This window comes from Varanus komodoensis, unplaced genomic scaffold (assembly GCF_004798865.1).
Source record: "Varanus komodoensis strain SLA01 unplaced genomic scaffold, ASM479886v1 scaffold2, whole genome shotgun sequence".
Classification (NCBI taxonomy): Eukaryota; Metazoa; Chordata; class Lepidosauria; order Squamata; family Varanidae; genus Varanus; species Varanus komodoensis.
The window spans coordinates 59,242,199-59,264,354 of record NW_025335568.1 but is presented as its reverse complement, the minus strand read 5'-3'; the positions used below and the strand labels follow the sequence as shown (position 1 = coordinate 59,264,354).

At 43.4% G+C, this 22,156-nt stretch overlaps 1 protein-coding gene and 1 long non-coding RNA gene across 2 annotated transcripts; one reads left to right on the top strand and one right to left on the bottom strand.

Moving 5' to 3' along the window:
• Positions 1 to 3,508: 3,508 nt before the first annotated feature.
• Positions 3,509 to 9,864, bottom strand: LOC123023230. The gene is made up of 3 exons (XR_006414680.1): positions 9,222 to 9,864; positions 6,478 to 6,962; positions 3,509 to 5,814 (listed from the first exon to the last, which is right to left on the bottom strand). It is a non-coding gene; the product is annotated as an uncharacterized LOC123023230 (long non-coding RNA).
• Positions 9,865 to 11,288: 1,424 nt separating this feature from the next.
• PTCRA (pre T cell antigen receptor alpha) lies at positions 11,289 to 16,790 on the top strand. Its single transcript, XM_044429720.1, has 4 exons — positions 11,289 to 11,370; positions 14,240 to 14,563; positions 15,291 to 15,332; positions 16,654 to 16,790. The coding sequence occupies exons 1-4, from the start codon at positions 11,289 to 11,291 to the stop codon at positions 16,788 to 16,790; spliced, it is 585 nt and encodes a 194-aa protein (XP_044285655.1).
• Positions 16,791 to 22,156: the final 5,366 nt, after the last annotated feature.

The window sequence follows — 22,156 nt, the reverse complement described above, 5'->3', positions numbered from 1 at the left end:
GGGGTTTGCCAGGGCAGGGTTCTGCCTAGGGCTGCCAGTGGGCATAATCAGTTCAGCTCTGACAACTTCCAGTTTTCTTGAAGGCTCCACTGCATCAAATGAAAAACTCTTCCTGCCCATGTAAAGCCAGGTCCCTGCAGAGGCATCAGCCTTCACCCAAAAGGTGTAGATCTCTGCTGCCGGACAGTGTCCCTTCAAGAGGCCCTGTCATCCACATTAACCCCCAACAAATGACAAGAGACTCTGTCCCAGGCTCCTTTTTATCTGCAGACTGAGCCATAGGTGCCCTGTAACCAGTCAAAGTGGCTGTGGCTTCCATCCCGAGAAAAAAGGAGGGTTTGTAAGGAGCACATGGCTTCTTCCTGTCGCTGGAGTTTCTCCTCCTTTTCCTGGTCCTCTTGCTTATTGCCTAGGAATCCATGCTTACTTGGTCTACTTCAGCAGACGGATAGGACTCTGTGCATACTTATTTGGATGTAGCCCCAAGAACAATAATGGATTTGCCCTACCACCATGTCAATGACTCGACATGCCTACAAATCTCCTGTCTGCTCTAACCCCTCTGCTTGAAAAATTAAAAACAGGGAGACACTTGGGTTTGGGTTTGTAGAAAAACTACAAGCACCTAAAGGAAATGAATGGCTGTGCCAGCACATTCCAGCCAAGGAGGGAGAACATGGTGCTACTTCTGTCCATACCTGAGCACTTTGACTCCCCTGGTCCATTTCCAGCTTCTGCTTAAGAGATGACAAAAGTCGAGTATGGAGCGGCAACAGATGAGCCTGCATTGCATCGTGCTATTTCCCCTTCCTTAGCAACTTCTTTAGACATTGGGCAGGTTTACAGCCATGGTGAAATCTTGCCATTATGGGTGCAGAGTTCCTGCGTGGTACAATTACTTTCTAAAACCACAGAAAGGTGTGCAGGTACGCTCAGGAGGGGGAGGAGAAATACACCTCAGGACCACAGTGGGCCAGTCAGGAGGGGGCTGCTGCAGACCATAGGCAAGAACAGGGAAAGGATGGGATTTTGATTGCAGGGTCTGCTGGGATGCATGGCAAGGCTGGGAGGCTGGAACGGGCAGGGAAACCATGCTGGCTGGGAAACCACGTGATTGATGAATATGACTGGGGAAAAGTCTGTACACAGTGGAGACACTGCAGGGTTGTTTGTCATGTTTTGTAAACCAAGCCACTGGGGAAACACAGGACACCTTAGAGCAGTGGCTTCCTATCCAGACAGAGAACACCTGCTTAGCTTAAGCAAAGTTGCAGCTGCTGCTGCTCCACAGCGAACTGCTAGGCCCTGTTGCACTATCACTGCTAATATTTTAGCATGCTGCACCCAGTGTTGTGAAAAGTCAGCAACTCCCTGAGAAGTCTAGTCTGCAGTTGTACAAGGAGAAAACAAACATATGACAAATGCAAAGACTAGGTGTGGGACAGCAAGAAACGAAAATCAAATGTGACACGAGTGCTCATAAGACAGCACATGTTCCATCAGCAGGACCACCCAGCTTGCAGCCCATTAAATATCTTCCAGATTGAGGTGGACAACTTCTGGGCTAGATCATCTGGAGAGCTACAACTCCTATCAGCCCCAGCCAGCATGGCCGATGTTGAGGGATAATAGCACTTGTAGGTCAAAACAACTGGAAGGCCACAAGCTGTCCACCCTTATTGTTGATGGTAATTCAGGTACAATGCAAAGCACCTGGCTAAGAAAGGATTGACCTGAATGAGCAACAGTATTGCTGCTTTATCTTTTTTAAAAGCCTTTCCCAGCATTCTGTCACCCCTTTGAACCCAGCAGGGCTTGAACTGGGACAATGTAAACAATAACAGGCTTGATACTTGAAGCTGCGAGTATGCACTTGAGGGAGGTTCTTAAAAATTTTATTTGCAAAATTTACATACTACTCTGCATCCCATAAAATTTCTGAGCTACAAAAACAGGTTGACAAAAGAATCAAACTAGGGAATGAAGATCCAATTATGATAATCGAGGGCCTTTGGGCAAGACCCCTTCCAGCCACACCTACCATCTCACTGCCATTGTCACCAGTGGCTTTCTCCTCCTCTCTCTTTGGTGCTACCCAGGGAGCCGATTGGCAGCAACATCTCATACCTCGCCATTGGATATGCCAAAGCAAGGAGCAGGTGCCCAAGCAGGCTACAGTGGGGAAGAGCAAGGGGGCTTTTGTCAATGGGCCCCTGCAGGGGTCTGGGCCCTCATCAGGTACTCAGTGAGGCCTACCCTGGCAACCTCTCCTCAATGGCTTCTTGCAAGCATCCCATCAGGCCAACTTTCCCTCTTGGGAAACACTGTGAAGGCAAAGTCTGGCCTCTGGCCTGGACTCTGGACCTTTACTGACATGATTCCCATGTGAGAAGGATGTGCCTACCTGTGGGTAAAGGGATGTGGTACACTGTTTGTGTCCCACACTCCGCAGCTTGGGAGTGCACCTCGACCTGAAGCTGACTTTGGAAGCTCAAGTGTCGGCGGTGGCAAGGAGCACTTTCCATCGGCTTCGGCTGATCCATCAGCTGCGTCCCTACCTGGAGAACGACTGCCTAGCGACAGTGACGCATGCATTGGTTACTTCCCGATTAGACTTATGTAATGTGCTCTACGTGGGGCTGCCCTTGAAGATGGTCTGGATACTTCAGATGGTGCAAAATAGAGCTGTCAGGTTGCTGACGGGGACTGGGTGTTGTTCTCATATAACCCCAGTCCTTCTTCAGCTTCACTGGTTCCCCAGTGAAGTCTGGGCCCAATTCAAGGTGCTGGTGATTACCTATAAAGCCCTAAACGGCTTGGGACCTGGGTATCTAAAGGAATGCCTGTGTCCATACTTGCCCTCCCGCCCTCTCAGATCGGCGGCAGAGGCCCTTCTCCAGGAACCCTCCGTGAAAGATATTAGGAGGGCGAGTACCCAGAGGAGGGCCTTCTCTGCGGTCGCGCCCCACTTATGGAACACGCTCCCCAGAGCGGTCCGCCTGGTGCCGTCGTTATTTGTTTTTCAGCTCCAGGCCAAGACCTTTTTATTTAAACATTATTTTAATTAATTGTTAATTTGTTTATTGGTATTATTTATTGCCTGAATGTGTCCAATTTTTATATTTTTGTATTGTTATTTATGTGTTGGAAGCCACCCCAAGGTTTATGCAAATGCGCCGGCATACAAGTATCCCAAATAATTAAATAAATAAATATGCAAACCTCTCTGTGCCCATCCCGATAATGGGCATTTTACAAGTGGTGAGTTGCTGGAGCAGCAGCAATAGCAGGTGCTGTTCCGAGAACTGTTTATGCGTTTGGTTAAACTGCAATGCGGCAGCTACTCAGGTGCATCCTTTGCTTTGCTTACTGCCAGCTGGAGGCCAGCCTTGTGGCTTGGCAGCCAACGGCTGCTAGGAGAGAACCTTTGGGGTTTTGCTTTTCTGTGCTTCTTTCCCATCTTAGATTCCAGGCCCTCACTAGAAAAGTCTCCCAATAAATGACACCATGAAGCTAGCATAATTTATTGGATTAGAGATTTAAAAGCTTAATGGTTACTCCACACTCTATTTTTATCTGGTCTTTTAAAATACACTTTATATATCATTTAATTAAGGAATCAAGGACTGCCACAATATAATTAAGGCTTATTGGGATGTGGCTGTATCTTTTCAAGTAGCCTTTTCTAACCAAAAAAGAAATAATTTAAAAATACTATCAAATGTAACTATCATCATGTTATTACATCATTTATTCAATTAGGAAGCATTTAATTTATAGATAGGTATGAAGGATCTTGGAAAGGTTAACAGAACACCAAATTAGGTTTCATATCAGTTTACATCTCACCCTTCACCCAACATAAGGCAGTAGACATAGTTCACCCCAATATATCATTATATCTACACATAATCCTGGGAGGTAGTTCAAGAGTGACTAGCTTCAGATAACCCAATTCACACTCAAATGTTGTGAGTGGGCTATTGTTCAAACATGGGTTGTTATTTGAATACAGCCAGGCTCACAAACCATGGTTTGTTGACCAGAGACCTGCAGTTCATAACCCAACAAAAAAACATGGTTTGTTAGCACCACGGTGTTTAGATAACTCAATAGCTCATACTTAAAGGTATGAGTTATCGTGTTGGTCTGAACCCAGCCTAAGAGATAGTGACAGGTCCAAGGTTTTCCAGTGGGCTTCATAGCCAAGTGAGAATTTAAAGCTGGGGTTTCCCATCCTAGTTCCACACATTACCCACCACACCACATTATTCGAGTAAGAGGCCAGGCTGGACCAGGGAGGCAGAGGAGGAGGAGTTCTCATGTGCAGAAGCCCTTGCTGGGATTTGCAGCCATGCTCAGAGTTTCTTATAGGGAATGCCCACTTTGTTAAAAAAAAAAAAAAAAACCCTCTCCTTGAAGACTCTAAAAAGGAAAACCTTTTGATCTTACAATTAGTCACTGTGGCAAGAATTTTATTTGCTCACTACGGAGGGAGTGAAGAGCCATGCACTGAAAAGCTGATCTTAAAAAGAATTTTGGACTGCACAGAAAGGGACAGATTGATCTTGTCACTGAAGGAGAAGGAGGACACATATCTCTACCAAAGCTGGAACTCTTTTTACTATCAGTTAGAGAAACAGGATTATGCGTAGATTTGATATGACTACTGACTGTTAAAATGAGGAAGATGTTAACCCAGTATACCCGATGTCTTAAATAACTGTTGTTTCTTAAAGTTAGATTGTAGAGAAAACAATAAAATTTATTAAAAATAAAAAGGAAAACCAATTTCTATTTGCCAGAAGGCAAATATAAGCAAACACCCCAAAAACCTTTCTGTAAAAAACCCCGATACTTCCTAAAGTTGTGAAAAAGAGGCTGAAATGGTAACTGGTGGACCTGGTTTGGGGATTTGATATGCTTCGAATCCACAGAAACAGCGAAGTGCCAAGTGCCAAGTTCTACATCAGGAAAGTCTCAGATCTTGCATTCCTGGCCCTCATGACTGCAAAGATATACTTGGAAATGTGTGGGTGAGATTTGCTGAAATTTCAAAAGTCATATGGCAGCTGAATAAGAAAAGAAACTGAGGCTTCAGTATCCTTGTCTCTCCTATAATTAACAAAAGCACAATAACTCAAGCTAAATAATATAATCTAAAAATGGCTTATTCAGCATAATTACACAGTTCTGGATGCAGGTTTTTATGCGCTCTGGTGCAGAATTGTATTCCATTTTTTAGCAATATATACTATTATTTTAAATAACTGAGCAGGGTATCTAAAGTACATATTAGTAAAGTATACTTTAATTACAACTTCTGCACAATCCATTTCCAGTGCTATGGGTACCCCTTGTCCACAAGGTTTTTGGCTACACAAATCAGCAGCACTTAAAATCCAGTGAGGCATTAGATCCTGCAAGCCCACAGGTTCAACAGATTTCTGGTAAATCCCAGTTCTTTTTGGCGCAGACACAGGGCAAAGGGGGTTCTCCATTCATCATGTCTTGTTCTCCCAAGGCTTAGGCTTCCGAGTCATTTGAGAGGGAGTTGGGCTCCCATTTGTCGCAGTGATGTTTAGCTTCTGCAGTCCAGGAATATCCTGTCCAGCCTGGACCAGGCGAAAAATTTCAGAAAAAGGCAGTGAAGGACTGGGGTCATGAGGCTGCTGGGCAGGGCCCTCTTGTACCTCCTCCTTTGCAGCTTCCCCAGCGCTGTGAAGTGAGCTTGTTGCATCTGCCATTAATAAGCGGATGACAGTCAGTTCGTTGCAAGAAGCTGTTCTGTAATCTGCAACATTCATTGGGATGCTAGAAGAAAGGAGAGAGCCTCCTAAGAACATAACCCATGTTGGATCAGCCCAGCCTGATGGTCCATCCAGTCCCACACATGGCAGCGAACCAGCTCCCCACAGGATCCTCCAAGCAAGACAGGCACTAGAGTTCTGCCTGCCCAAGCTCCTCAGCAACTGGTGCGCGAGTTAACATGCCGCCTCTGGCTAGTAGATATTGGAAGCCTGCGCCTCCTCCATGAATTCTCAGAGGGGAGACATTTTGATGGATCAGCCTACCCACACTAACTTCCCCCCACAAAAACTAGCTCAGTAGTTTCAGCCCTCCACTGGACAAAGCATGCCTTCTTCAGATGCAACGCCCAGGCTTTTAGGAGCCCTAACACCGGTGCTTGTTCTCAGTGGCTTTCTTCTAAATTAGCTTATTTAGTTGTGAAGTGGAAATTATTATTTTTTTTCCGTGGGGGGGGGAGAATTCTTTCCCTCCTCCATCCGAAGGGCTTTCTGTTTCTTCTTTTATATCAATTAGCAAACAATGCAGCTTTTTCCACGGGTATCATTGCAGAAAGAAAGAAAGAAAGAAAGAAAGAAAGAAAGAAAGAAAGAAAGACAGAAAGTTCCCAGTAGATCTGATGCTAATAGCTAAAGTAGACTAAACAAAATGTGCATGCCGAGGACTTACAGAGAGCTGAGATCTCTTCTGTACCATCCAGCTGAGAAAAGTTTGATTTTCTCCCAGTAAGCGCAGAATTGCCATTCAAACACCTGCTGGGAACTTTGCCAAGCAATCTATCTTCACCCCTACAGGGCTGAGATTGGGCTCCCACAGCCCACCACCGGACAGTTACCAGCGTGATAACGGAGCCCCGTTAATCACATCTGTCTCGTCCCAACGCCATGCTTGTCCTCGAAATTATTTTAACTAGACCTGAGAGAGAATGTTAGCATTTGGTTTCATCTGTTGACTATTCGTATAGTTTAATATTTTGTGTATTTACTCTTAAAGGTGGGGTGTGTGAGTGTATGAAAAACAGACTAACAACAGCACAATTTCATAGTATTTTAAAAGTAAATGTTTCAGCTTCCATGCTCATTAGTAGCTGTGAAAAAAGGCAGCTTAAACTGATTCTGTGAAGGGGGGTCTGGAATCCTGGGCAATGAACATTCCTAAGGAAGAAGAAAACAGAAATGTATAAAGCTTATGGATTCTCCTCTAAATCAAGGCGATACAGACTAAAAGTTTTAAGTCTGTAGATGCAGAAGTTTTTCTTTCTAACAAGCATGTCAGTGTACTTTGTGCAACTGGAAGCAATTGCAAATCTAAGAGATTATATGTAGGTGAGTTAAAACTTCTTGCAACAGGTTTCTCTAGGCCTAGGGGTCCCCCCCCCTTTTTTTGGAAAGAAATGCAGATTAGTGGTGACAAATCTTGTTCTTCGGTCTGTTGTACTTTTTCCTACATGTTGCATAAGTTGATGTTTCAACATTTAATTAAATAAACCACGTTAGTGGTGCATGTTATGGACTGCCTGGTGCAGCAAGTTTTGCTAGTAACCATGTTCCTAAAATATGTGATCTCTTGGAGATAACTGAGGCTAATACAGCACACAGGTTTACACTGGTGTGATCCTGGGTTGCAAATAAATTCCGTTTTAATTAACTGGGAGGTTTTCTGAATGTGATATATGGTGGAGAAATGAAGCCTTGTTAAATGACCACAACTGCATGTAACACCAGATTATTTGGAATGCCAGCTCTGAGCTGGGACTCTGAATGCAGAGCTGGCATGGAAAGAACCGCAATGGCTGCCTCTCCAAGGATGGAAATCCGCCTAGGCAAGGGGAAAGGGGTGTGTGAGGGCAGCAAAGCAGGCTGCCCACATCTTAGCCACTCGGCCTCTTTCCCTCGCCCTCCCACATTATCTCCTCTAGATGGCTGGCAATGGCCGTTTTGATGAAATGCTGCACATGAGGCACAGAACAGTGAAGATCACTGCACCTCACAGCCTGCACTGGATGTGCGTGAATCTAACATACGAAAGCAGAGGACACTGGCTTGTACCCAACTACCATTCATTAAGTGGTGGTATCTGGTGGCAGATGAATGCTCCCACGACAAAAGGAATGCAATTTTCTTTCAAAAAGTTAGCCTTTGCTTCCAAAAATACTATGTTCTATTGTATTTCAATGTATTTTATTGTGTTGTAAGCTGCCCCGAGGTTTCGGCAAGGGGCGGCATAGAAATGTTATAATAATAATAATAAGAGAGTATACCTGGAATCACTGAAAATATTCTAGTCAGTTATGTGACTGTGGTATCTACATGGTTGGAGAGGTTCTTTAAATGTTTAACATCTCTTTGGGAAGTGTTCTTAATTATTGCAAATATGCTTTATCCTAACAGCACAACTGTATGTTCTTCTTTCAGTGGTTTGAATAACATGACTTTCACTTAAGGTACAGGTGGAATCTTTAGGTTTACAATATAAGTCTGTGACAATCGGAAAATTAAACATAATTATTCCTTATATTGAAAAGAGTTCACTTAATTCATATAGTCCAAACAAATCTTACTGTAAACCTTATAACCACACAATCTTGTCTAACAGCTGAAATTTTCTGTCTCGCCCTTTGAGATCTGCGGGAGAGTCCCTTCTCCGGGAACCCTCCATGAAAGAAATTAGGAGAGTAAGTACCCGGAGGAGGGCTTTCTCTGCGGTGGCGCCCAACCTATGGAATTCACTCCCCAAAGAGGTCCGCCTGGCACCGTCGTTACTGGTTTTTCGGCGCCAGGTAAAGACCTTTTTATTTAAACATCATTTCAATTGTTAAAACATATGATCTGGCCTGGGCAACTTCTTCTTCCTTCTCTTTCTCCTCCTATATTTTTATTTTATACTGATAATTTTAATTTTGTATTTGTAAATCAATGTATTTTTTGTATTGTTATATTTAATGGTAATTTATTATGTACTATTGTATTTCAATGTATTTTATCATGTTGTAAGCCGCCCCGAGGTTTCGGCAAGGGGCGGCATAGAAATGTTATAATAATAAAAAAAAAAAGATAGTTTGATGAAGGGCTCTACAAAACTTGTAATCTTGCAGAATCTTTTGTGGCATTTTAAATTAACTCATAAAGGTATTGCCCAGCTGCGGATCCTATTCCACACCCATTCCCAGAATCTGGATTTGCTGCCTTTCAGATGTGAGACTATTCCTACTAGCCTAAACCACTATAAGCAAAGAAACTATGGGAGTTGTAGCTCAAAGCATCTGGAACATACAAAATCCCCTACCTCCAAAATGAAGGTGGACAGGAACTAACAGCGAAAAAAGGGCCGGCAAGACGTCTCCAGCAGGCCCCATAATCCCAATCCCACAATTCTCCTCTAGTCTTACTTTAAAGAAAGTATTTCTAGACTACTTTTCAGGGAAGAAGCTTGTATGATGCAATTAGCTAATCGGACCGATCGAGCGCCCTCTGGTTGACAGCCTGCAGCATGTTGGGAGTTGTAGTCCAAAACAAATGAAAGTCAGATTGGGGATGGCTGCTTTAAGGCCAACTAAGGGCTTTTTAACCACTTTCTTCCTCACTGATGAAGAACGACAGGACTCCAGTTTTTAGTTACGGAACGACCATAAGGGGAAGCGTTAATAAGATCTGGAAAGTCGAAGTTGGCAGAAGACGAAACCTTCTCTGTTAATTGCATGCAACCATCTTTTGTTTTTTACACAGCCATCCGAAAGAGGAGCGGCCCCGTCAGCAACCAGGCTTGACTTGCGCGCTGTGTAGCAATCGCAAAGCGCAGCCTCGCTTTGGGAACCCAACGGCGGCGCCCGATGCCCCGTGCCAGCGTCTTTACTCGGGCGTCCGTCCCCACCACCGGGTTCAAACGGGGCTACGCCCCAGCAGAGATGCAGCGACGGGCAGCTCCCAAAGCAAGGCGGCAGAGTGTGCCCACCTGGCCCGCGGTGCATACCTCACCCAGCCCTCTCCAGACAGACCGCAGAAAAGCGGCTTCTCGCTCCGAAGCGAACCTGCCGCCTGGCCCTTCCACGCCGCGCAGACTTCCTGGGAGTTACCACCAGGGCCGCGTGGGGGAGGCTGGGCCAGACCAAGAGCAACCTGCCGGTAGGGGTCGGAGGGAACATCACGACTTCCTCAAAAGGACACGTGTCGGGCTAGAAGCCGGACGACGCATTCTGGTGGGGGTAGCGATGCACTGGTGGGAACGGAGTTCACCTTTGGTTTTGCAGGCCCTCTAAAGACAAAATGGTGAAACGATTTTTAAAAATTATTAATTTGTAAGCATCTGTTTAGGGGCAAGAGAATATATGGGGATGCGTAAGCCTAGCACGTGTGTTTGCATCCCCAAGGAGGAAAAAGACAATTCACTTCCGCGCCCCTTCCCTTTTCCTTTCTTTCTTTGCTTCACTGTGGCCTTGGCAAGATTCAAAGCATGTGGTGTGTTCCCTGCTCTCCTAGTTTATTAATTAATTACTCCCACAATTTCCAGCATTCCCTAGCCACTTGTGCTGGGAGTTTTAGTATTTTCTCTGCCTAAACAAGAACTAGGGCTCATGCCCCTGTGCCCTATACTATAAAAAACAGCAGAAACTCTGAACCACAAGTTGTAGTGAAGGCCACCCAGAAGCAAGGCACAATTGCATCAGTACCATCCCACCCATGTTCCCCAGCAACTGGGGTACATGGAAGTAGCATATAGCCATCAGGACTACTAGTCATTGATAGCCTTCTCCTCCATGACTGTGACCAACCCCCTTGAAAGCTGTCCAGTTGGTGGCCATCACTAGATTTTGTGGAAGTTAATTCCATAGTTTAACTTACTGCTCTGTGAAGAAATCCTTCCTTATCTCTCCTGAATCTCCTACCAATCAGCTTCATGGGATGATTCCTGGTTCTAGTCTTATGGGAGAGAAAATGTCTCCTTCAACACATTCTCTATACCATATATAATTTTGCACACCTCTGTCATATCTTCCTTTACTTTTCTAATTTCCAAGCATCTTTTCCAGATGCTGTAACACATCCAGATGTTGAAAAAAGGGGGAGAAACTGGCAGGCAAACTTGAAATTGTGGCTAATTTGCACATGGACAGCACACCCCCTGGTCACAGCCTTCCCCTTCAATGTATATCTCTATTGAAATTACCATTTTTGCTTATAAATGATTTGGAAATGAGCACCGAAAGACATGAATTATCACATGCAAATTTCTGTCCTCGATTTTGGTAATGGTAAGGGGCAACTTTACCCACACCTCAGGCACCCTTAAAATATTTTCTTTTACAAGAGAGCACCCTAGAGAAAATGAAACCACCACCTAGCATGGTAGTTTACTTGAGAGCAGCTGTGCAAACCGTTAGTGGTGGGAAAGGAGAACTGAGGTCAGGGGGGAAGACATGCAGAAAGTTGGGTATGATAGTTTGCCTTCTCATGCGCTCTGTTAGTGTTCCTGTGCCTCAAAAGATGCCGAGGTCTCTCAGTGTGAAACTAGCATGGAGGCCACTCACCCACCTTCTGACCAGTGCAGCACTCCAGCTTCTTACCTGTGAGTAAAATTTCTTTCCTAAGTCACTTGTTGGGGCTGTTGGAAGTGGCAAGGACAGAAAATCACTGTGTTTGAAATACACCTTTCAGAATTATTCCTCCACTAGTATATTTGGTCACTGTTAAGAGGTATTAAAAATTTCTAAAAGAAATGTTCTTAAAGTACTAGCAATTTAATCTTGAGTAATTCCAATAGCAGCCCTTTGATCTTTGCTATGATTATACAGTTTTGCCACCATCTCTGAAATGTCATCCTGCTGTCTTATAAAACCCTTTGGGTTGGTTTCACATTGATTGTCTCATCTTCATAACAGACCTGTTGGGTAAACCCATCTAGAAAAATATAGAACTGAGGTATGTAAGATTTTCAATACAATAAAAGCTAAAATAACATAAAAGACAGGATTTGGGAGCTATTAAAATTTGTCCCATAGAATAAAAGGTAGAGTCCTTGCCGGATCACTGTAGACACTTTTTCACAACAAAGCAAAATTTGAAATGCAGTCAGTGCAGACAAAAGTAGCAATGCATCTCATTCTCACACATGCCAACATATTTTGCTTAATTTGGAGTATTTTGCATGCAATCTGCAGCATTTTGCATGATTTAGTTTCAACTGTGTTTATATACAAAATTTACATGTCTGTATGAGTGTGTTGCAAATAGCTATGTAAAACAGAGATGCCAAAACATATGAACGTAACATGCTTTGTTGATAAGAAAAATAATAGGCATGCTGTTCATAAACATCTGTGTATGCTAAGTAAACTATGTATGCTATAAGATAGCTCTAGGTACAAGAATGGTTAATTCTTAGCCAAGAAATTGAAAGAAGACTGAGACTTGGAAGGGCATCAATGAAGGAACTAGAAAAGATAATCAAGCATAATGATGTTCAGTGCAGACCAAGGACAAGGTCACCCCCACTATGTATGGGTGAGAAAGTGGGATAGTGAAGAAAGCTGACAGAAAGAAAATTGATGCATTGCAAATATGATGATAGAGGAGAACTTTGCAAATACCCTTGACCTACAGAAAGATAAACAAGTGAATCTTAGATCAAATCAAGCTGGAACTCTCCAGAGAGGTACGCCTGGCACCATCTGGGCTTTCTTTTTCGTTCCAAGTGAAAAACTTTTTATTTTCTAGATATTTTAATAGATGAGTGCTAGTTTTAATACTATTTGTATGATCATTGCTGCTGTGCCATGTATTAATCCTGACTATAATCACTGAGGGTTGTTGATGCTGTTGTATCGGTTTTCTGTTTATTGTGCTTCTAAATATAATTATGCTATTATATATATAAAATTTGTAAACTGCCCAGAGATCCTTTGGGCTATGGGGCAGTATAGAAATGCAATAAATAAACAAACAAACTTTCCCTGGAAGCAAAAATGACAAAATGGAAGTTGTTGTATGTTGTGAACATCTTGAGAAGGCAAGATTCACCAAAGAAGGCAATCTTGCTAGGGAAAATCAAAGGCAGAAGAAGGAGATATACCATGAGATGGATTGATTCCAGAAAGGAAGCTACAAAGCTGAGCAGGACTGTAACGGATAGAACATTTTGGAGGTCATTCTCTCATAGGGTCGCTATAAGTCAAAGATGAGCTTTTTGTGGCTGTTACATGCTATCATCACCATATGAGGAGGTGGATCTTCACAGGGATGCTTCTGAAGTAGGCTTGGAACCCTGCTGCATTAGGGAAAGGCCCACCTACGGTCATGAGTAGAAGCTACAACTAAGTCCAAAAAGTCCAGCTACTTCATTGTATTAAGATAAAGGACCTTGAGCTGTTGCTTGTTATATGTAGTAAGCTTTGATATGTTTGCCCAGCAAGATCCTGGAAGAACATGAAACCCCCCAATATGATTGGGTGGGATAAGCAAGTTAGGTGTGGCAACAATGGGTAATTCTGGATTCAGACAACATGATAATTCACATTCAAGGACTGAGTATGAGTTGTTGCCAAAACATGGGTTGTTGTTGAAACCAGAATTGTCTGAATGCAGCCAAGATAACCCACCATGGTTCACAACCCAACAAAAACCATGGGTTCTCTCCATGGATAGTTTATGGTTAACAATCCATGATTTGTTAGCATGCCTGGATACAAATAACACAGCAACCCAGGTTTCAGTGACAATCCACAGTTCCATGATAACCCATGCTAAACTCTTGAGTATGGGCTATTATGTTGTCTGAGCCCAGCCAAAGAGAAGGAGCAGCTGCCATTTGTTCACCTGCCAATGATCTGGCAAAAGAAGGAGTGAACCAAGAGGTAGGTTTACTTTCTAGCATCAGGTCTAATGCACTGTCAGCTGCACTGCACCTCAGTCACCTTAGTTTGCTTCTCTGAGTTTGCACTACCCTGAGGACCAGTTGTGGGCCTCCTACTTCCCGATTTGTAAGGTTGTACTATGTCTTTGTTTATGTTTTTTATTCTAAATAAATACATAATTTTCTCAAAGGACCTTCACAACCTCCCCCATAGGATACGGCACTGAACAAGCTTCACCTCACACAGCCACCACAGTAGCATCTTCTAGCCCTACAACATCTAACATACCAAGTGGCTGTTGTCCATGTTGACTGGGGATGAAGGAAGTTTGAGGTCAATGTTTCAGGAGGGCACCAGGGTAAAGAAGTCTATTCTAGACACAAGCCTGACTAAGTTAGGACCTGGGAGAGGAAGAACCTCGTCTTTCTGCAGAGATCACACAGAAATAACACCTCCTAAGCAATAACACCTCCTAAGCAAGGTCCCATCAAGAGAGAAGATCCCAAAGAAAATCTAGAAGTAAATGCTCGTATGTATATTGCATTTTGGGCACTCATCTTCATAATAAACTGTTTCTTGTTTTGGCAGGCAGCTGCTCTTCAAGTTTATTTCCAACGCTGGCACCACCATTCCATGTGGTAGTCAATGGGGAAAGAAAGACGCTGGTCTTTTGTCTGGTGAGGGAGCTCTCAGAAGATACGTTGGACGCTGTTTGGTTTTCCAATGGAAATGGTAGCCTGCTGGAATCTTTCAACTATGGGATTTCCAAGGATGCAGACGGCACTTTCAGCACTATCGCCCAAATCTCCATCAGCACCAGCGAATTTGAATCGTGGAATTCTGTTACTTGCTATGTGGCACAAAACGAAACCTCAAAGGCGTGGAGCAACACTTTACTTCAACCCACGGGTATTTATCAAGGACACAAAATAATACATTCTGTATGTTTTTATAATGTATAAAAATATAAAACCTTCCCACTGAAGACTTACATCTGTGCTGTTACCTGGCAGCATTTTGCCAGTCGCAGACAAACCAATTAAAGAGAGATATTAAAATGATGACATAATTTGACAGTCAGGATATGAAAGAGACAAGGCAGGGAAAATAAGCCCATTTAGTTGTGTTGGCCAGTGTGTGAGAGACAGTTCTGGGTGAGGCAAAGCTAAATGGCTGCTGGTCCTAGGCAGGTCGGCACATGGAGGGCCTCTACGCTCTCTCAGATGCTCGCAGGTGGAACGCTTCTTGGAGAGGGAATCACAGATTTAGTAAATAAAATCGAAAATTCCAAACAAAAACTAAACTACAATTCAGTGTACTAAGATTGCAGTAATACACTAAATATAATTACCAAAAAAATGGGAATTTCTGCAGGAAGTTTCCCATGTCTAGCTTCTGATTGTACATTCCTTCCCCTAAGCCAGGGTTCAACATAGCAATTGCAGATCCTTCCCTCTCCCAGCCAATCAGATGCACATACATAGATGTGTGCAAGAAAAAATTAGGATGTTTATGCATAAATTCTGAGCATTTCATGAGAATAGTCTGAAACATAGGAGACTAATAAGGTTACAACAAAACAGCTTATAACAAAGCAGTAGTTTTACGCATTCTAAATACTCAATTTGTTTTATAGAAGAAAAAATGAGAGATCTATGCCTGCCTGAAAAGCAAGGAGGTAAGAGCAATACCCTTCCTTCCTTCCTTCCTTCCTTCCTTCCTTCCTTCCTTCCTTCCTTCCTTCCAGGGTACTTCCACACTAAGCATTTCCTGTGGAATCTCCATGCTTCATTCATTCACTGTTTATGGGGCATCTACGTGATGCTATCATCCAATCATTCTCATCCAATACTTTCTCTATCTGTTATCAGACCACTGGGAGTGCTTCCAGATGGAGGGCTCCTAGCACTACTACTTAGAAGGCAATGCACAGCTATTATGTCTTACTCAGTAATACTTTTTCTTAGTATCCCCCTTCCAAAAAAATATAGAAATGGAAGCATCCAGAAAGCTGGGACATTTCCAGATTGGAAAAGTAGCACAATTTGCTTGCTATTGTCCCATCTCTTCAAAATGGCAGGGTCTTGAAATAGCTAGTGATGTATCTGGGAGGTGATCTGTGTGCTCCTGTTCCATCTGTTGTTTAATTTCGGTAGCATTTTTGTTGATTTTGCAGTAATTCAGCATGAAGTGTTGTATGGCTATCAGGCACACAACTGGGATAAAGCAAGCCACCCATATTTAATTTGTTCAATTTATATTGCACCTTTTTTCTTACAAAAAACTCAAGGCAGTTTACATAATTCTCCTGCTGCTTTCAGTCATATACTCCCAACAACAACTCTGTGAGGTAGGTTGGGCTGAGAGTCTGTGACAGGCCCAAATCACTCAGTTGGTTTCATGGCTTAGCAGGGACTAGAATCCCTTTTGCCTGAGTCCCAGTCTGACACTCTTAACCACTACACCACACTGCCTCTTTATAGCAGTGATCCTTTCCAGTGTTTTATAAACATACCAAAAAGCTCTAGGTCCATGGTGGGCACTGATATGTCAAACAATACAAGTAACGCTCAAGCAGTTGAAGGAGGACTGATTGCACCTTAGTGCAACCAGGTTCTGAAAGCAGGCTTGGCGTCCAGAAGGAAACATGCTCATGCCAGTTTGGGGAGCAGCAGGGCTACCCATACCTGAGATACCAGAGGGAGCTTGCCAGCCCTGCCATCACGTTGCACGAATCAGTCACTTGAGGCTGCAGATGCTGGGCAGTGGAAGCAAGGTATTGGTGGGGAGCGAGCTCAGTGCCATCCACAGGCAGTGCTGAAGAAAGAGCCAACTTTCAGACTAGCCAGATTTTGTCCATGGACCTTGTCCTTCTTGCTCTTCACCCTAGGCAGCAAGAGGTTTTGGGCCAAGTCCAACACCAAAAGAAAGCAAATCTGTGTCCATGGATTTTGTTCTGCAGTGTGACCGCTCTGTGTTGTTGGTTTTTTTTGTGGCAGCACGAGACCAGATATTGTCCGCAGAGGTTCTGCACACCAGTTCACAGGCCCTGTTTCTATTAGCCATCCGAGTTTTGCTGTTCAAGTTTGTCCTGTTTGACGTCTTGATGACTTGCTGCATCCTTTACAAGAAGTAAGTATAACCACAAGGGGAAATGTGCCATTATGACACACAACTTCCAAGCGAGGAGATGAAATAGCTACGAATAAAGACATTTTTAATATGATTTTACGAAATGCTTAAGAGGATCTCTGTTAGAAGGAAGGAAGGCTCCTTTTCACCAGCAGTATTTAAGATGCATAGCCAACTGTCAGGGATGCTGTAGGTCTATCTTCTTTAACTTGGTATAATCCAGATGTTTTAGATTGCAACTCACAGCATTTTTCTTCTGTGTGGAATAGTTAATTTATTTTATTCTGAAATAATGTTGTAAGCCATCTAGAGACAGAAGTAATGGATGGCATACAAATTAGATAGATAGATAGATAGATAGATAGATAGATAGATAGATAGAATAAATTAACCATGTCTGGTGGGGCTGCTATAGATGCAAGGTTCCTGCAGTGAGCAAGGAATTGGGCTAGAGGGTTTCCAAGTTCCCTTCCCAGTCTAAAAATCTATCATTCTTCCTAAGATGTGTGGACAAGGAACAGAATCAAACTAGTGCATCTCATCCTCTGCTGTTCATTCTTACCAGCACATGACCTGGGTGATTTGCAAATCTAGTCATAGTAATGTAGGATGTCTGGCTGATTTTTGGTTGTTGTCTAAGTCATGAGTGGAGTATTGTGCAATGGGAGTATTGTGTTCAGTTTTGGGCCCCTCATTACAGGAAGGATATAGCCACATACAGGTATGTGAGGGAGTGTCACATGGAGGTGGGTAGAGACCTGTTCTCCCCTGCAGAAGGCAGTATGTGCTCCAATGGAGCAAAGCTCAGGGAACCCAGGTTCCATTTAGATGCCAGGAAGCACCTCCTGACAGTTAGGACCCCGAGGGTATGGAATGGGCTTCCAGGGGAGGTGGTTGAGATTCCATCGGTGAGGGTGGGTGTACAAAGATAGGCTAGACATGCTCATGGTGGGCATGTCCTGAGCAGAGCCGGCTGGAGCCAGAGGTCAGACTAGATGGCCCGGGAGACCCCTTCTGACTTCCTCTGTTTCTATGTGATCAAAAATTGTGCAAAGTGTAATTGACTGTACAGTGCTCCAAATCCTGAGGAAATAACTATTTTGATTACAAATAGGTTTTTATCCAAGAGGGAAATGTTAGCTCTCTTCTGCTGAAGATGCAGTCCTATATCCATTTACCTAAAATAAAGCTAATATAAATCCACTAGACATGTATCGGATTGTCTGGGGAAGTCTGTGTGGTCAATATACAGTAGGGTGCAATGTTTCTATTAAGGGAAGAAATGTAAGGAAGCAATTTCAAGAATCTACAACCTCCCTCCCCTTCCTGTCATTCGAGTATTGCCAAACCGGTAGCGCCTTGGGCAAGTCACCTTTGCTGGGTAATAAAAGTGACTCCACCTGCTGCAGTGATGGAGAGGAAGATCAGCTCCAGGCAGGTCATGTCAGGGGGCCCATGCTTGGGTGTGGGCTCTTGGCAGCTGTCCAGGCATGCTTCCCCTTGACACCAGCCTTGGTATGTTGCATGTTAGATTGCAAATACTGTAAGCTAGCATGTTGTCAGGCAGCATGCTTGCCATGTGTTGTTTATTCCATGATGTGGCATCACATGCAAACACTCTGTCAATCTGTGTAATTGTGCAGAGCTGCAGGAATATATTAGTCTTGGACCTTCCACCTCACGTACTGTTTTGAAAAAATGGAAGAATTCCACGAATGTGCATCTCCCTTCCACTTGGGGGAAGGGTAGATGATAAAAAGGCCTTGAATAAATACATTCCTTTCTCCCCAGCCCATCAAAATATTCTATCTCCTTTCAGAAAAGATGTCCCATCACTACTGAAGGCCTCCAACATTTCTGCACTTCATCCACAAAGAGTTAGAGCCACTTCTGTCCCAGTCGATTATTACAGTGGATAGCAGCAGACAAACGTTGGCACATCCAGACTAAAGAAGGAACTCTATATATGAAGCCAAATACACATCTTGGAGAAGATGGAATTCTGCATTTGGACAAGTGGCCTCAGGTGCTGACGAGCAGGATTTTGAGATTCCGGTCAAGCCATCTCCACTGCAGCCTTCGATATTCTTTCATCTGGTGCTGATAATTAATCAGACTGGGAGCACTTCCAGATGGAGCACTACTAGTATCACCAGTTAAAGCAGCAGCAGCAGCAGCAGCAGCAGCAGCAGCAGCAGCAGCAGCAGGAGGAGGAGGAGGAGGAGGAGGAGGAGGAGGTCAGGCTTTCCATGTTTTGAGGGCAGAAAAAAGACTGACGCAGAGGTGGGAAAGCACCAGTGGGTTTCAGGATGGCAACATCATCAGGATGTTCTCTTCCCTGCTGTAGTGTGGGGGATAAATTTTAAAAGAAGACTTCCTCAAACTGGCACCTTCCAGCCAGATGGAACTTGTAGTCTGGTGGGTGGCAAATTAAGGAATTCTGGATAAAAGCCTCATTCAGAAGCATGGCAACAAAGTCAGTCATTTGGGTTGTGTCTAAAGTGCACAAATCCACACAGATAACCAGGCCTGTCCCTTTTCAGGAAGCTTGTGATGAGGAATGTGGTGTCATTAAAAGCTTGTATATCCCTCGCTTCATGCGTTATGGCTATTTTGGTTGATAGATTCTTGTTTCCATTGTATTAAATGTACAAGTGATAGTCGTGTCTGTAGGAGAACTCTGCGCAACGCCTTTCTTTCCCGTAGGAAGAGAAGACCGGGGAGAGTCATTCTCAGTATAAAATGACGGACTGCATAAGAAATCACCAGGTGCAGGTGCACACCGGCATCGTAACCACCTGGATGCTGCAGTATTTTGCAACACCCTGCATATTTTACACATCTATCACACAATGAACCACGGGCTGATCTTTCGTATCTCCTCACCTCCTTTTTCAGCAGCAGTCAGTTTTGACCACAGCAAGTGAAGATGGGTGAAGAAGCCCAGGGAGACACAGTGTAGGAGGTTTTGCTTGTCTTTTAAAATTCTTAGTACTGCTATTTTACAGAATTATGGCTATAATAAAATACTTCTTTTTGTTTATAGAGCAGCCAAAGTCTTTCAAATGTTTAAAGCAGACAGAATATGAGAGTTATACTTTTTATGAGACATGAAGCTATGACTCACTGGCCTGTAAATACATTGTACTTTCTCTCTTTTTATCATTTTATGATGTTGTGTTAGTAACTTACTGAGGGCAAGATTGTGTGAGAGCAGGAAAGTTCTCTAGGTTGGAGTCTTGTTGCTCCAGGTTCCAAATTTATTATCAGTACAGTAGTGTCTAAAAAACTAAGCTGCAAATCAGGAAGCCCTAGTTCAAATTTTAGCAGTGCTGTGAAATCACTGGATGGAGCCTTAATCACTCCATCTGCAATGTGAGAGATAATTATATCTAGATAATGTACATTAAAAGGCTATACAATGTTAAATATTATAATTATCATATCTCATCAGCTATCACCAATGATGGGAGCCCAAAAATGTAATCCTAGATATGTTGAACTATTTAACACAATGGTTTTTATTCTCTGCTAAGTGCATGTGTGGGCTTTGCAGGTGTCAGAACAAAATGAGTGGAGGCTTTACCATAATATGGCTGCTAAAAGGCTAAGGACAGCTTTAGACTTAAGACTTAAGACTTAAGATCAGATCAGGAATCCATGCTGCAAATCTTGTTTCCCTAACCTTACACGTTAAAAATGCTAATATTTGCTTGTTCTTCTCAGGTGTACACTCTTACATATGCTAATTGCTTACCTGTCCTGAAGGTTCTTTCTGTGTTATGTGTCTTAATCACATTCAGTCCTATTGTTTTACTCTCATGTACCTCTAGCAAACTGCCTATGTGATAGCTTATAAAAGCATTTGTACAGACTTGTACAGTACTACATCTTTGTAGTCCCTTTGGGGGCTACCTACACACTGTGTATTTCCTGTATGTTTGAATAAACTGTAAATATTCTGTTGATTGTACCCCCAACAGACTCTTTGCTTTTTCTTGTCATAGCCAAAGGGATATTATGAAACACTATGCTCATATGTAAATTATCTTTAAGGCACATTTCCCCGATACATAGATTGGACAAAATTTGGCAGTGGTATCTTAAAAAGAGTCAAACTATCTGAGATGTTAATTGTATGAATGTTATTCATATGAATATTTCCCCCCAAAATGAACATAACTGCATGGGATGGGTAGGATCAAGACTGCGGGTACATGTATAGGGTTTAATTCTCTCCCATATGCAGTAGCCCTGCTAAAATTACGTGTCTGGTGGGAAGTCTCTGTTGGTGCAAAGCCATTTATTGTGACAAAAGCTTTTGTGGACCACAACTTTTAATAAATCAGTTAAGACTTCTTGTTTCACCTAAGGCTGTAATCATAAATATACTGACCTGGGAGCAATTTCCATAGGATGCAGTAGGGCTTTCTACACAGTACTTGAAGTGGGGCAGGATATCATCCTACAGGCAGCATGGAAATACTGATTCTGAGCATCATGAAAGGGACAGCAAATGGTTCTGCATCAATTTATGTTTTTTAGGGGGAAGGAGGAGCTAAAACATCTTCGATTCTCTTGGACGGCTTGCACCTTGAGAGGGGATGGGGACTTCCACTTGCTGCTTCAGTACAGCAACACAAAGTCTTGAACGGGGGATTATCAGAGTTGCAACCCTGCACACCTGGTGGGCACTGGGTAGGCACAGGCTGATTACCTGAGTGTGGTGTCCTAACCATTCCACTCCAGTTTTGCTCCTACTTTTGTAACCATATTTAATACTATGATATGATTCATGTGCTCTGCAAAACAATATAATATAAATATACACAATATAATGTGAATATGTTTATATTATTGTAGGGTATATTCTAAAAGAACTATAATGTACACTATGTATAATATGTTAGATATTAGGTTACATATTATATAGGATATAATTTATCCCTCAGAATCAGATGAATGGACGACCTAAGCACATTGCAGAACCCACCCCGTTACTCCGTACAACTCACACTGGGTCTGGTTAGGAAGGCCACAGCTTCGCCCCTAACTTATGAATTCATTTTTTTCCATGAATGGGGCGGGGAGGAGCATGCCAGGCACCAATTACCGGAGCGACCGGCCTTCCAATTGGATGGGATCGCGGTATGGCGGGGGAAACTACCTTTCCGCGCTTCTGAGTGGAGAATGGGAAGAACCCTTCGATCTCTGATTGGCTATCATCGGAAAGAACCGGAGCTTCCTGCCTGCCCGTTGGCCTGAGCGTGCCACGCTCCTGGCCGCGATAGGCCGGTGCTGTGCGTTGTTATAGTTACCCTCGGAGAGCGGGACGTTCCCGGAAGCGCCGGGCGGGAGAAGGCGGTGGGC

What these genes read in the sequence shown, in the direction of transcription:
- PTCRA (XM_044429720.1), top strand. Translation starts at nt 11,289, where the DNA reads ATGCCGAGGTCTCTCAGTGTGAAACTAGCATGGAGGCCACTCACCCAC. An exon ending in AGCACTCCAGCTTCTTACCT is followed by an intron (nt 11,371 to 14,239) that starts GTGAGTAAAATT and finishes TTCTTGTTTTGG; the next exon opens with CAGGCAGCTGCTCTTCAAGT. An exon ending in CCTGCCTGAAAAGCAAGGAG is followed by an intron (nt 15,333 to 16,653) that starts GTAAGAGCAATA and finishes TTTTTGTGGCAG; the next exon opens with CACGAGACCAGATATTGTCC.